Below are 14,180 nucleotides of genomic sequence, written 5' to 3'. Positions count from 1 at the left end.
AAGACCAGCACACCCAAATTTAAAGCAAGCAGACGCTCTGTACAACTGGATATATGGCTGTCGTGTTCCCCAGAACTCTCATATGTGAGTTGCAATACATAAAAACTTAAGAACAAATCCTCATGTTTTCACACCAGGGTTCATGCAAGTCCTACATTCACTGGCTGGCAAGAAACTACATGCCCAAGGGCACGGGCACATCAAGCTTACTTTCCCACATGAACACCTGATCTTGGTACCTGGTAACAAACTGTTTTCGAAACTCCCCTTAATTTCAAAGAGGCGTGTCTTCAGGCCATGCAGCACCGAGGCACGGAGGCTGGTGTTCAAGGCACCCAAACCCAAAGCTCCCTTAAGAATTCTGTAATTCTCCCTTAAGATTCTATGTCATGCAGTTCTTTGAATCCAGACTGTGCTGTGCAGCTGTTTTGCACAACATGGCCTTAACCTAGCAAGGGTCATTATATGCTAGAAAACCGACCAAATGCCATTCTGTTACAACTCGAGAAGCGGCATAATAGACCGCCATAAGCAAAGTTAAGTTGCTTAGCTCTATTTCGCAAGTTCAAATAAGCCATTCAAAATACTGTTTTACTAACATTAACATACTCCAGCCAAGGCCAATCACGTGGACAAAGATATGAACTAGACAGAACTACAACCGTTCACACTAATTCCTGTGATCCTTTCCCAGGTAGTATAATTGCAGGGCTTGCTGCAGATGATTATTATCTTGTGATAATCCAGTTGATACGCTACATTTCTTTATACAGTGGTGCCCCGCAAGACGAACGCCTCGCAAGACGGAAAACTCGCTAGACGAAAGAGTTTTCCGTTTTGGAGGGCTTCGTAAAACGAATTTCCTATGGGCTTGCTAGACGAAGAGACTCGCGGAACGGATTCTTTTCGTCTTGCGAGGCACCACTGTATAAGTATACAGAGATGGTCAGGATTCCCAATAACAGTAGTGCATAGGCATGCCCTTGTTCTGTTTAAAGCGAGCAAGAATGAAACAAATTGATAGAAGCTACAAAGAGGCAGGTTTTTAATCTTCAGAATCACTTTCTAGGATAGGATATTTATTTCTAAAATGGATACAACTTACTGGACTAGGAATGGAGTCTGGATCTAGACGTTTTGGTGGAGGTGGCTGTGGAGGTCCAGGCTGACTCCCATAATTTGCTGGCCCAGGGTAAGCTGGTCCATAGTTTGGCTGGGTGCCTCTATTCTGTCCAAAGGACCCTGAAAAATATATATGCTAGATTTAAGTACGCAATAGAATTAAAATAAATTCAACTTTGATAGTAAACACATCTCCACAAAAGCACCTATAACCACTTTTCAATACATATTATTCCAAGATTCTGATGATACAAATTTCAAATTATGATTGATGCTTAAAATCCCCATAGAAAAGAAAGCAGAGGCATATTTACTAGCTTTATTAGGGAAGTACATCCTACAGGAAAAGAAAACAATTTTTCTATACGCCACGGCAATCACCAGAATAGTTCTCGCTAGTAAAGGGAAAGGTGAGACAATAACCACAAAAGAAAACTGGATATGTAAATTAAATGAATTTATAGAATTGGCAAAGTTAACAGCAGCCATAAGGCTCCAGAAAAATCAAATATTAAGATTACAATGGCAATGGTTTGAGGAATATGTGGAAAAACACTGCTCTACAAAGAATACATTGATATGCATGGATTATGTATGTAAAGTATAAGAATATAAATCAGAAATGGATTTAAGACGTATTACCTAAAGAATGCAATGACAATATTCAAATTTGAACTAAAAGAAGTTGAGTTGTGGTGGAGGGAAGTCACGGGGGGGGGTGTAGGGTTTATGTTTGTAGTGTAGGGTATATATGTGTTTTGTTTTGATTTCTTTTGGTTGATTTTGGATCAGTATTTGTTTGTTTATTTTACTTTTATTTTCTGTATCATTTATCAAGAAATAAATTTTTAAAAAATTCAAAAATTTCAATTATGATTTAGTTATATGACTAAGAATGAAACCAATTTTAAAATGCCTGATAAACATACCTGCAGACAGATTTTTCAATACTGTAAAGTTCAGTAAGGAAAATCAGCTTGAAAAGGCACCCCTTTCCCCAATAATTCCTGTTTCAGTGCCTTACACTGCTCTATCCTAATGCATTCCAAATAACTCCATGGTGAAACAACTATGCAAGTAGAATGAAAAGGCACCAGGGTTGGAATCCAGAGGAACTTAGTCCCACTTTAGCCTCTCTGAAAATAAAGGAGTAAGTTAGCAGTGGCTAACTTAAGTCTCACTGATTTCAATAGGAGCAACGCTATGGCAGAGTTTCTCTAGCTCCAACCTATTGCGCATATTGCATGTCTGCTGGCAGATTTTGCATTCCTTCTTCAGAAGTTTCATACACAGAACTATGTGTGCTTGGTAGCCACAAGACTTAACAATCCATTTCTGTACACCAAGTAATCCAAAAACAGCATGATTCTGAGTATAGAGGAAAAAAGGACCTGCCAAAAGATAAAAAGACCTCCCCGAAGAGAAGCAAACAGTTCTTATACAGGTTGCAAGCAACTTTCTAACTCACTGTTCACTGAGCTGGGAAGCAAAGGAAACTCAACTTTGGAAGTCTCCATCAGAGGAATGTAGGAAAAAACAGTAGCTGATTAACAAGCCAATCCCCACCTTTATATTTAGGTTTTAAAATCCACAGGAAAAATATATTTGTTTAAACAACTACAGAAAAAAACCTTGATGCAATAACAGCAATCAGAACCACCCTGTACACGAAGGGTAGAGAATGTGATATCCACTAGATCAACTCCAACTCCCATCAGCGCCAACCAGCATGGCCCATCAGTTATGATGGCTGTTGTAGTCCAATATCTGGAGGACAGCCTGTTGGCTACAACTGCTTTACATCCTAATAGGAATGACTCCCTGAGGAAACACAGCTACCAAGTTCAGTTATCTGCAAGTTGCCAATTTCCATTGAATTCAAGGTATTTTAAAGACCTCGCTACAAATTAGCACAGACACCTATTATAACAAGTGTTAAAACCCAACTGACTTTTATTCCTTAGCCGTCTCTCAGCAACGTACTGAACGTACCATTCTGCTGCAGTGCATATCCTGGTTGGGAAGGATGGCTGGGAGGCGGTCCTTGCAAGCCTGCCATTGGTGGTCCAAGGGGTGGCCCTGTCATCGCTGGCTGAGGTGGTGGTGAGGTCACATGGTTTGGCTGGGAAGTGAGTGGCCCAGTAGCTGCTTGTCCCGGTAATGATGTCCCCTGCATCGGGGGAGGCCTTGAGACTCCTGCAGCAGGAGGGTAATTGGAAGCACCGACCCCAGAAGATGAAGGCGGCGGGGCAAACCCAGGAGCTTGATGGGAGAGGTTCAGGGCTGACGGAGGACCAGAAATAGCAGGCTGTGCCATAGGAAGACCCTGAGACAAGGTGGTAGGAGGTAATCCATGGGGCACAGCAGGAGGTGGCGGTCCTTGGTTTGAATAGGGGACATACTGCCCAGACCCACTCGAAGTAAAACTTCCTGAGGCAGGAGGAACTGATGTTGGCGGACCTGAGGAGAAGAAGTTAATTATGGCCACATCTTGCTTTACAAAAGTGTTCCTCTCCCAGTGTGCATAAGGTGTTTTAGTAAACTAGCCCCTCACCCTGGATACAAAGTTATTTCAAGGTGGAGTGAGAGAGAGAGAAAACAGAAATGGAGGTGCTTATTAACAAGCAGCTTTGACCATTCATTTTCATGATTACCGATAGCAATAGTTGGTATTCGTCACCGGACCTTATGATATCCTATGGTAAGAAAACCATTGTAAAGAGCTACTTATCAAAACATTCAGTTCTAAGAATAGAATGGAAGTGAGAGCATGATGAAGTTGCAGTTTTCCCACTTGAATTTTGCCCTGAGCTCTTTGGATGAATAACGGTATACTTTTTTTTTTAAACTATTACTACAGTTGTTGTTGTTGTTCTCTTTAGTGGAGCTGAAATAAAGGCCAAACATAACAAACTCTATGTGCATTTAAATGGGCTGTCCCTGCAGTTCTCAGAGATTCTTTTAATATGAATACCCCAGATTATTTTGACTGGTATCTCAATACTCTGAGTAGCCCCACTTAAATCAATAGTTTTAGTGGATGTACTGCGAGTATGACCTACGCTGGATTATCAGCCTTAGTCAATTTAGTTGGTCCTTTTTCCTTGCTTAATATCTTGGAACCATTTTATATATTATACTACTTGAGTTCCAATTAAGACTTGTTGCAACACAGGGACCTGCTTTATTGCATTTTATAGAACTTGCTAAAGAGAGAAGTAATTGTACCCATAGCAGTCTGGAAGATCCTTCCTCAAGGGAACTCCAAATCAGTCTATGCAAGCAAGCAGCATTCAAACGTTCTGGTTACTCACCATAGCCCAGTACACCTGGGGAGGGAACAGAGGTTGATGCACCACCTATATGCATTCCTGCCATATGATTGGTCAGCTGCTGTGTGCTCGTTGGAGGTGGCCCATATGACTGGAAAGTAGCTGACTGGGTAACAGGTGTGGGCGTTGTTCCAGGCATGAACTGTTGAGAAGCAGGAGGTCTAAGAAAAGGAAGCAGAATAAAGACAGTCCTTTGTTACATGAGCAACTCATGTATTTTATTATTATTATTATTATTATTATTATTATTATTATTATTAATGATGAGACAGTAGTGTTGAAGAAGATCTTCCCAGTGGCTCTGCAGTTTTCAGAATGGGAAGGTTCTAAAACCCCTTTGCAGCACACCAATCAATCAAACCAACAGATGTTCAGGCGCTTCAACTTTCCTAATCTAAGATGAAAAGCAAAGGAGAAACTGTCCAGTTCATCATCTGTTGGCATCACAACCCTCTGTTGCATTTATTGCCTGCGATGATAGGTTGCAATCTCTGTTCTTAGGAAAGCAGACAAGGGTGGGTAAGTGGCTTGCAGAGGCAGCTCTGGGGTTCTGCACTAGTGCCAATGCTGCTGCTCCCCTACTCCTAAAGCATGTGACCACTCAAAATGTGGTTGCTTTGTTTCAAAGTAAAATATGAACTTGCAAGCTGTGGTTAATGGGTTCACGGTCTTCCCACTTAATTTTTGATCTATTTTTCCTTCTAGTTTTTAATGATTTCCACTGTGATGGTGTCTTTTGGTTACGTGTGTGTATAAATATTAAATAAAATAATAAATAAAATATTAAATTAAATCAGAAAGTTATGTGCAAGCTTATGCCTACACAGCAGCTATCAAAGACGTCCTATTCTGCAAAATCAGTGGAGGCAGAGCTCCTGCTCTGCAGAAGGGAGAAAGGCACAGCCCAATTGCGCAAGCAGCAGCCTGATTACCCAGATGATGAGTAACTTGCTCACTCAACATGGCTGAATTAGGTGTGGTGGTGAACTATGTATTGTCCCTATTGCCTAACCGCAAATTCAGCCAAGGGTAGACTGCTTGACTGAGACAGACGTACTGCTCACCTTTGTTCTAAAGCTTTACTATAACACTAATTGCTAACTGTCTTGAGAAGAGCATCCTGGTGCATTACAAATAAATGAAGTATATCCAATTAAGCGTGCTTATAGAAAATAGAAAGTTACCACCACATTTAGTAGCTGTTAGAAGTCAGCCCAACAACTTCTCTATGTAACAAACCAAAAACACACCATTTTGCTCTGCAGGGAGTGGATGGGTGCTCTGTCCCCAAAATTTGATACAGACAGCAACCATTCTGCATGGGGGTTCTATTCCCGACTCCCACACGTGTTGGTGGAGTGCGCATAAGCCCTGCCACACCCCATTTTTGGGCCACTTCCAGGTTGGCAGAGACAAGTGTGTTTGTGTGATCTAACATCTGACTGTAAAATGGTTGCTGTCTGTACTGACAGGCTTAGAGTCTGATGACTGTTGTCCTAATTACCTTTGCAATGGAGCTGTAGATGCAGGAATCCCATTGCGTACATCTCCTTGTCCAAACTGACTATAGGCCGGCTGTCCAGGAGGAACTAATGTGCCAGATGCTGAAGCAGGTGCTCCAGAAGTAGTGGGAGCTCTCAGGGAACCTAGAAATATTGAACTGCATGTCAGTCATGTACAAGTAAATAAGCGGGGGCTTATGAAGATGCTTAAAATATGCTAGGCATGATCTCTTGTGAGATTAACAGGAAGCAAATGCATACAAGGAAGAAGAGAAAGCTATCAAGATTTTCAACAGCAAAGAAAGAAAATTAATAGAAGCATGTAAATATGCTAGTAAAAATAAGGCTTGCTGTTCCTAGCTTCTTTTTGCTTTATAAAGCATCTCAGATCCCAAGACAAGTCACTATTGCGGATGAAAGGAACAGACAAGGATTTGTCAGATTATTTATAGCATTTTTCTTTTTAGACAAGCCATGTACAATCTTTATTTGCATGAGAATTTTCTCTAACAAGTCTTACTGGAAATATTTATATATTAGAACTATTACCAAAATATGGGAGCTGATTTAGAGTTAAGGTGTACGGCTTTTCCAGCTTTTTATCATTAAAAGGCCTGAAAAATACTACTATAAAACAAAGACAATTTGTGGCACAAATTAGGAATTTTGGTCCGGATAATAATAATAATAATAATAATAATTTTTATTTATATCCCGCCCTCCCCAGCCGGAGCCGGGCTCAGGGCGGCTAACAACAATCAACAATCAAACCATCAGATATTCACACATTCTAAAAATATTACATTATAAAAATCAATTAAAATCAAATTAATGGCAACTAATTAAGCAAGATTCTAAGCAGGTTGCCAGAGGAGGGAGTCAGGCTGCGCCCTGACCAAAGGCCTGGTGGAACAACTCTGTCTTGCAGGCCCTGCGGAAGGATGTCAGGTCCCGCAGGGCCCTAGTCTCTTGTGACAGAGCGTTCCACCAGATTGGAGCCGCAGCCGAGAAGGCCCTGGCTCTAGTTGAGGCCAGCCTAACCTCTCTGAGGCCTGGGACCTTGAGGATGTTATTATTTGCAGACCGTAGGTTTCTCTGTGGGGCATACCAGGAGAGGCGGTCCCGTAGGTACGAGGGTCCTAGGCCAAAGTCCAGAAAATTCTGACATATGAATGGCAGGATTATATCATCAGTTTAAATATTTTGAGTTGAAAGGCAGGTGTCTTGTAAGTGCAACCACTTTGTTCTTATATCTCTGGGCAAATAAGATGTTTTTTTAAAAAAGAAGACTGCCTTTTGCTGGTTCTTTTGAGTATTCACCATGTATTGCTAAATATGTGAGAGTTTAATTAGCTGGTCACTCCTCTAAGACAAATATTGTTAACACACATCTTTCAGGATTCTCTGGTGGCATCTGCTTCTCAAAACAAAAAATGGTTGTCATTGGAGTTGACAGACCAAAGGATTAGAAGGCAGTAGACATGGGGAGGGGAGGGGAGGGGAGGGGAGGGGAGGGGATGCATCTCTGTGTGCACATGCAAGCAATTTGGAACTGATGCTTTGCTTGCTTGTATACAAGAGAAAGAGGTACCAAAACTTCATTTGATTTGCATTCTATTTGCTCACTTCCTCTAGTAACATTCTATGCATCTATTGAGGTTCTGCCAAGTCCACTCAAATTTGCAGTTTACAGTAACAAGAGTTATCTCTAGTCACTTTCTCTGGTTCAGCTTCCTCTCCTTTGGGCAATATGGGTTTACCAATGGACTACTACAACATATGCCTAGTATCCTTTTTGAATTGTTAGGGAAACCACTAGGGTAACCACAGAAGTAGGCCTACTCATAAAAGTTAACTGCCTTTTCAAATTACTTCAACAATATAAAGTACAGGATAAATGCACTTTAATATAAAGATTTATACAGCCATGGTGAAGTTAAGCTTTGCTGCTCCCTTCTCACCAGCGGTCATATAATATAATGCACTTCCTTCTCAAAAGGAGAAAGAATTTCTATTGGAGAAGCACAACCATCAAAGGTTAAACCATCTGGCTGAGCGTCTATGACATGAAAGCGGTAAACCAGTTTTTCAGCCTAAGGGGCTCATTTCCTCACGCAAAATCTTCTGACAGTTACATGCTAGTGATGGGCGGGGCCAGAGGCAAATTGGTGAGAGCAACGGATGCAACCCTTACCTTTGAACAGTAGTCTAGATTACAGCTACATAAAAGTCAGAGGGTTTCATCCAACGCCAGTCCTGCTCAGAGTATGTATGATCTTCCTTACTTTAGAAATAATCAGTCTACTGAAGTGACAGCACTTCCATGTAAGAAAGATGCATAAACATGTACTCTGCTGCAGAATACGCACACCGAGAAGTAAGGAGTACATGCTGTTTTTAAACTTTACCCTGAGTACAAAAAGACTTGAAGGAAATGAATCATGTTCAAAGGGTGATCTCCACCTTTAGCCACACTCAAGAGCAAACCCACTGAAATCAATGGATTTAAGTCTCCTCTGAGTACAACTTAGTTGGATCTCACCGCTGTGTCCCAGAGACCTGCACATTCCTTGTAATAAGGCATCGCAGCTCCACCCATTCTAATAATTACATGGCTTAGCTTTCAGATGAAACAAGAGTAATGTTTCAGAAGGAAATGCATCTGAAACAGTCTTTTCTCATAAGAGACAGTGCATGAAGAGGAAAGCATTTACCTATGAAGTTGGGAGTAAAAGAAGCATCAGAATCAAGAGAGACAGGAGAGCCCTTAGAAGGAAACCCCATTGAAGGAAAGTAACCTAGAAAGACAATATATGCATCAGTAAGAATAGACTTGGAAAACTTCAAATAAAATGCATTGTGCTAGTCCTACAAACGCTGGAGTTTCCTCCTGCTTAGCAATCATTATTTTCAATATAGTTTATTGCTACCTGTCCTGAGACGTCAGGGATGAGTAGTTCCAAAGTTAAAAAAATAAGAAGATTCACCTCAAACAGCAGAACTTTCTGCTGGATGAGTGAACTACTTGATGAGCAAATTGAGCAGCTCACCCAGTAAGCTACCCTAAAACAAGAAGCTCCCCCACAAATATCTGCCAACTTTACACATGCCTCCAAAGTGAGAATGCAACATCAACATTACCTTTCTGTTTAACATAAATATTTTTCACTCTGTAAGATGCACCTAACCATAAGACGCACCTAGTTTTTACAGGAGGAAAATAAGAAAAAAAAATATTCTGAATCAAATGTTGTTGTTGAAGAGGCTTTGCACGGCTATCCCTGAAGCCAGAACTGTTCTGGCTTCTGGGATAGCTGTGCAGCCTGCATTCGCTCCATAAGATGCACACACATTTCCCCTTACTTTTTAGGAGGGGAAAAGTGTCTTATAGAGCGAAACATACGGTATTAAATGTAGCACATGTGCTAACTTTGCAGCAGCTTCCTTCATTAAAGCCTAGTATAAATACAACTCTCTATGGTCTCCGCTATGATTCCAGTGTGCAAAGGTAAGAGAACTAACAATCATTCCTATTCCAAGACTATAAGTCATGATAAAGCAGCTAGTTTTCCTGAGGTTAACACCACAAACTTTACTCCTTCAAGTGGCCTTTCAGCTAGTTCTGCTGCCATTAATGCCCACTTCTTTACACCAGCTGACTAACAACTAAGCATCTAGAACAACTTCCTAGGAAGCTAAATTTGTCCTAGGGGCTTCCAATTGCTTTAATGCTTGTGGACCACCAAAGCATGGAGGCCTCCCAAACCCCATGCACAACCATGAAACTTCGTTGCCGCCTGACCCATCTCCCATTGCTTTATGAAATATAATTGTATGCACAACTTCTTAAATCATGAAGAACAAAGGACATTTATCTGCATCCAGAGAATTGTAGAGCTGGAAGGTACTCTGAAGGTCATCTAGTCCAAAGCAGGAATCTCAACTAAATCATACATGACATTTGGTCATCAAACCTCTGCTTAAAAACCTCTAAGGAGAGTCCACCATCTCTCGTGGGAGTCTATTCTTCTGTCAAACAGCACTGATTATCAGAAAGTTCTTCCTGATGTTTAGTCAGAATCTCCTTTCTTATAATTTGAATCCATTGCTTTGGGTCCTACCGTCTGGAGAAGGAGAAAATAAGCTTGCTCCATTTTCCATGTGACAGCCCTTTAGATATTTGAAGACGGCTATCATATCTCCTCTCAGTCTCCTCTTTACGAGGCTAAACATACCCAATTCTGTCAACCGTTCCTCATACAGCTTGGTTTCCAGACCCTTGATCATCTTGGTTGCCCTCCTCTGCACACGTTCCAGCTTGTTAATATCCTTATTAAACCACAGTGCCCAGAACTGGACACAGTACTCTAGGTGTGGTCTAACTGGGAAGAATAGAGTGGTACCATAAATCCTTATACTGAATATTTTAAATGCACTTTTGAATTTTTTTGTTGCTACCACCTCAGGGGCACATACAGAATGTTAAAAAGCAGAGTAAACATTTTATTTATTTATATATATATATATATATATATATATATATATATATATATATAATATATATATATATATATAAAAACAAAGGTCATTTCCCCCTTTATACCAATGAAGGATACCTTGAGGGGGGGCTGTCTGCGGATATCCTGTCATTGGACCATTGTAAGCACCATACTGTGAGGCGGGAACGGTCGGGATTGGCTGCCCTCCGTAACCAGGCGGCAGGTATCCTCCATATCCAGGCTGTGGCTGCCCATAAGGTGGCCCTGTGTGAGTTGGCTGGTTTACGCTCATTGTGCTCACATCCCCAAACTAGCCTTCACCTGTGAGAAAGGAAAGAGAAACATTAGGAGCCATCATTCAAAACAAGATTTTGTGCAAAAGAGCTGAAATGAAGAACCAGACCTTGCAGTGCTAGCAAATGTGTGCTGTTTTCTAAACTAATTTTACACACACATTACACTACAGCTGAGTAACTTTGTGAGCTCCAAGCTTGTTTTAGGTGTATTTCCCCAATATCTCTTAAAGCTGCCCAACCTTTGCATCCCATCAAAGTTTCTTCCTTCCAGTTGGTCTGCTCCTTGCTTTTCCTGACCTTTAGAGGTAGGGTGTTTTTTTAACTCTTTCTGTGTAGTTTCAGAGCAATCAGACAATTTTTTTTTATTTGATTAAAAAAAATTATTTGTTTTTCATTTCTTCCCTGATTTGTATGGCTTGGGGATAAGTCCCCCCCGCCCCCATCTGGGTAGAAAATAGTAGGCTTCTGCCACTTATATATGTTTGTAATACAAAACAGGATAGAGCATACAGGACTAATAAAAGGTAAAGGGACCCCTGACCATTAGGTGCAGTCATGGCCGACTCTGGGGTTGCGGCATTCATCTCGCTTTATTGGCGAAGGAAGCTGGTGTACAGCTTCTGGGTCATGTGGCCAGCACGACTAAGCTGCTTCTGGCAAACCAGAGCAGCACACGGAAACACCGTTTACCTTCCTGCCAGAGTGGTACCTATTTACCTACTTGCACTTCGTGCTTTCGAACTGCTACGTTAGCAGGAGCAGGGACTGAGCAACGGGATTTCATCCCATCACAGGGATTTGAACCACTGACTTTCTGATTGGCAAGCCCTAGGCTCTATGGTTTAACCCACAGCGTCACCCGCGTTCCTTACAGGACTAACAGGAATGACTAATTCAGAAAATACTTTCAGTTACTTTCTAGACAATGAACTTTATTGGTTCACTGTACAAAACAAAATTATCCACATACTTATGTGAGTATAGCACTGGGGCTTACTTCTCAGACCTGCTTAGAATCGGGAATTCTAATCTTAAATTTTGGATTAGCTAATCCAGAACACTTTTATCTCTGGCCCCATTCATCACCAGTTTATGGTCCCTGCCAATTACCCCCAGAAGAAACTGGGCCGTCAATGAGAAATAATGTTGATGTTATGAAGCACTTATTTTATAAATGAAAAAAATCTCATACATGAAAAAATTAAAATAACACAGATTCAACAAGAATTAAGGTCTAAAAGCTATGACCAAGGAAGGCCTTCATACAGTCCTCAGGAGGCCCAGCCAGCATATCCTTATAGCTTGGTTGGCTAACCTGTGGTCCTACAGTTCCCATGGTCCATGGCTACTGGATATGCTGGACCTGAATGGAATTACCTTTACTACCAGGTACTATTTGGGGACAAAGTTTATATAACTTTGTATATACTACATGGTTCTGAACATAAGGTTTAAAGAATAGATTGGTCTTTATGTCAGTCTCCTGCAATAATCTGTATATAGTAGCTGATACTCTTCAGAACACTATCTACTAGTAGCAAAAAGGTTCTTTTATAGCAGGATAATCAAGCATTTCCAGCAGTATGTCAGATTGTATCAGTGCAAGGGATGTTTTGCAGATGTGATCTTCTGAATCAGCACAACATAATCCAGAAGAAATAAAATACATTGCCTTCATAACACACTGAAATTTTAGTTTAAAGCAAGGCTACAACCATTAACAGCAAAACACAGCCCTATTTGCAACAGCATGTCATTGCACTATTGTAGTATTAACAAATAGACGTAACAAATTTTAAAAGCATAGAACACTTCCAAGACTACTGTTTGCTATGATGGCCAAACTAAATTCATGGTTCACCTATCAAACAAGAAATAGTACAAACCATGATTTGCAAATCTAATGTTATGGCCGTCACTATGAAGCTGTCTAGTTTTGCTTTCTACCTTCTCAACAAGTGGCTCTAAGCTACAGTTTCCCTGGCACGTGTTTAGAAATTCAAACCATGGTTTGGTCCTAAACTATAATGTAAAGACTATGGCTTGGTATAATGACAGTATTGACCAAAAATGCACAAGCATAAAACTGAATTCATTTTTTAGAAATGTTACAAGGAATCATGCTGAGAGGACAGTGCTTATTCCATAATGCATGTTTTAATTTTTGCATCCTGGTTAGCAAGTGAAGCTATAGCAGGGGAATGGCATTTGCTATGTCCCTTTTTTTGTTCTGCAAGCTTCCTGCTCATTTCCCTTTCTCCATCTTTTTTATTTTTGCCATCTGCAAATATCTAAGTGCCAGCACAATGGGTTCTACGACAGTGTCTAAGCATGCTAGTATGTTGTACAGCTGGTATGTAGCTCAGTATTGTGAGGTATACACTCAAACGCCTTTAAGAGCTTTGAGCTTTGGACTTTGGCACACCTCACTCTGAATTAATGCTCTTGTTTTGTGATTATCACAGTGCAGTAGGATGGCACGTGTGCAAATCTATCAGTAGATCTCAATCTGCCTTCAGCCCACCTGTGCTTTAAAAGGATGCAATAACATCACCTAGAACTGCTACACTAGTCCAACAATGCATATCATACTGTTACATTAGTGCCACAGCTGGGGTGCTTGCAACACCCTCACTCACTGCTCCCTTCCTCACCCCTTGAAAAGGACATCACTTCTTTCAGTTCTATGTGCTTTTCAAGGCTTTTATTGCCGTATTGGCACTTAAACAGAAGCGACAGAGTAGGAGGTAAACGGAAGAGAAGTAGGAGAGAATAATGGAGCAGCTGGAGGGACAGAAGTCAGGAATGCACACTCACATATGCACACCATATCCAATTCAACAGATCCTCTTTAAACTCTATTTTCTCACAGGCTCCTTCCCCATTGGCAATCAAATAAATGTCACACCTATCTACTGAATGAACTGCAAAACCAAAAACCACAGAACTGATGCTTTCTAGCACTGCCCTTGTGAAAAAATATAGGCTCAAGGTATAGAAACTTATGGATCACCATAATTTTAACAAGGGATCCCCTCCAATCACAGGTCAACTCTGTATCCATAGATGTGCTCTGTGATTTTTACTGCGCAGTCTACCACCAAGGTAAGCTTTAATTTGGCAGTGGCTATTTAGGGATACTATGTAAAATTGGTAGATTGAAAAGGAAACATTTTAATCCTGCTAGATATTCAACCTTTACCCAAATCCCTTGGAAGTACAGTGACTCTCTTTCTGCATGTGCGCTTTCTCTACTGGGGAAGAGAAGTAACAAGAAGGGTTGGTGCCCACAACACACTCCCAGAATTCCAAATGTCTCTGTATTAGCATAATCACCCTGTTATATACACATCTAGCCTTGCACAGACTAATAAGTGGACCACTTGTCCATAAAACTGATCCATTCTTCTGGCAAGAGCGAAACCCTTT

At 40.9% G+C, this 14,180-nt stretch overlaps 1 protein-coding gene and 1 long non-coding RNA gene across 4 annotated transcripts in view; one reads left to right on the top strand and one right to left on the bottom strand.

Annotated features, from left to right (window-relative positions):
• The window catches only part of LOC309343157, a 103,544-nt gene that overhangs the window by 47,094 nt on the left and 42,270 nt on the right, over positions 1–14,180 (top strand). The gene's annotated exons all lie outside the window — the stretch shown is intronic.
• SEC24C (SEC24 homolog C, COPII coat complex component) overlaps positions 1–14,180 on the bottom strand; it is a 41,848-nt gene that overhangs the window by 26,217 nt on the left and 1,451 nt on the right. For 2 of the 3 annotated variants that reach the window (XM_081864230.1, XM_081864231.1), the window contains exons 2-7: positions 10,573–10,776; positions 8,671–8,754; positions 5,959–6,100; positions 4,437–4,615; positions 3,115–3,582; positions 1,106–1,242 (exon numbers count right to left, since the gene is read on the bottom strand). In XM_081864230.1, the coding sequence (XP_081720356.1) occupies positions 1,106–1,242; positions 3,115–3,582; positions 4,437–4,615; positions 5,959–6,100; positions 8,671–8,754; positions 10,573–10,747 (1,185 nt within the window). In that variant the 5' untranslated portion in view covers positions 10,748–10,776. The remainder of the gene's footprint in view (positions 1–1,105; positions 1,243–3,114; positions 3,583–4,436; positions 4,616–5,958; positions 6,101–8,670; positions 8,755–10,572; positions 10,777–14,180) is intronic. The other variant, XM_081864232.1, reaches the window with a different exon arrangement.

This window comes from Podarcis erhardii (genome assembly GCF_964252035.2).
Source record: "Podarcis erhardii genome assembly, chromosome: 5".
NCBI lineage: Eukaryota > Metazoa > Chordata > Lepidosauria > Squamata > Lacertidae > Podarcis > Podarcis erhardii.
The sequence above is the reverse complement of the archived record's forward strand: the minus strand, read 5'-3'. Positions and strand labels throughout refer to the sequence as shown.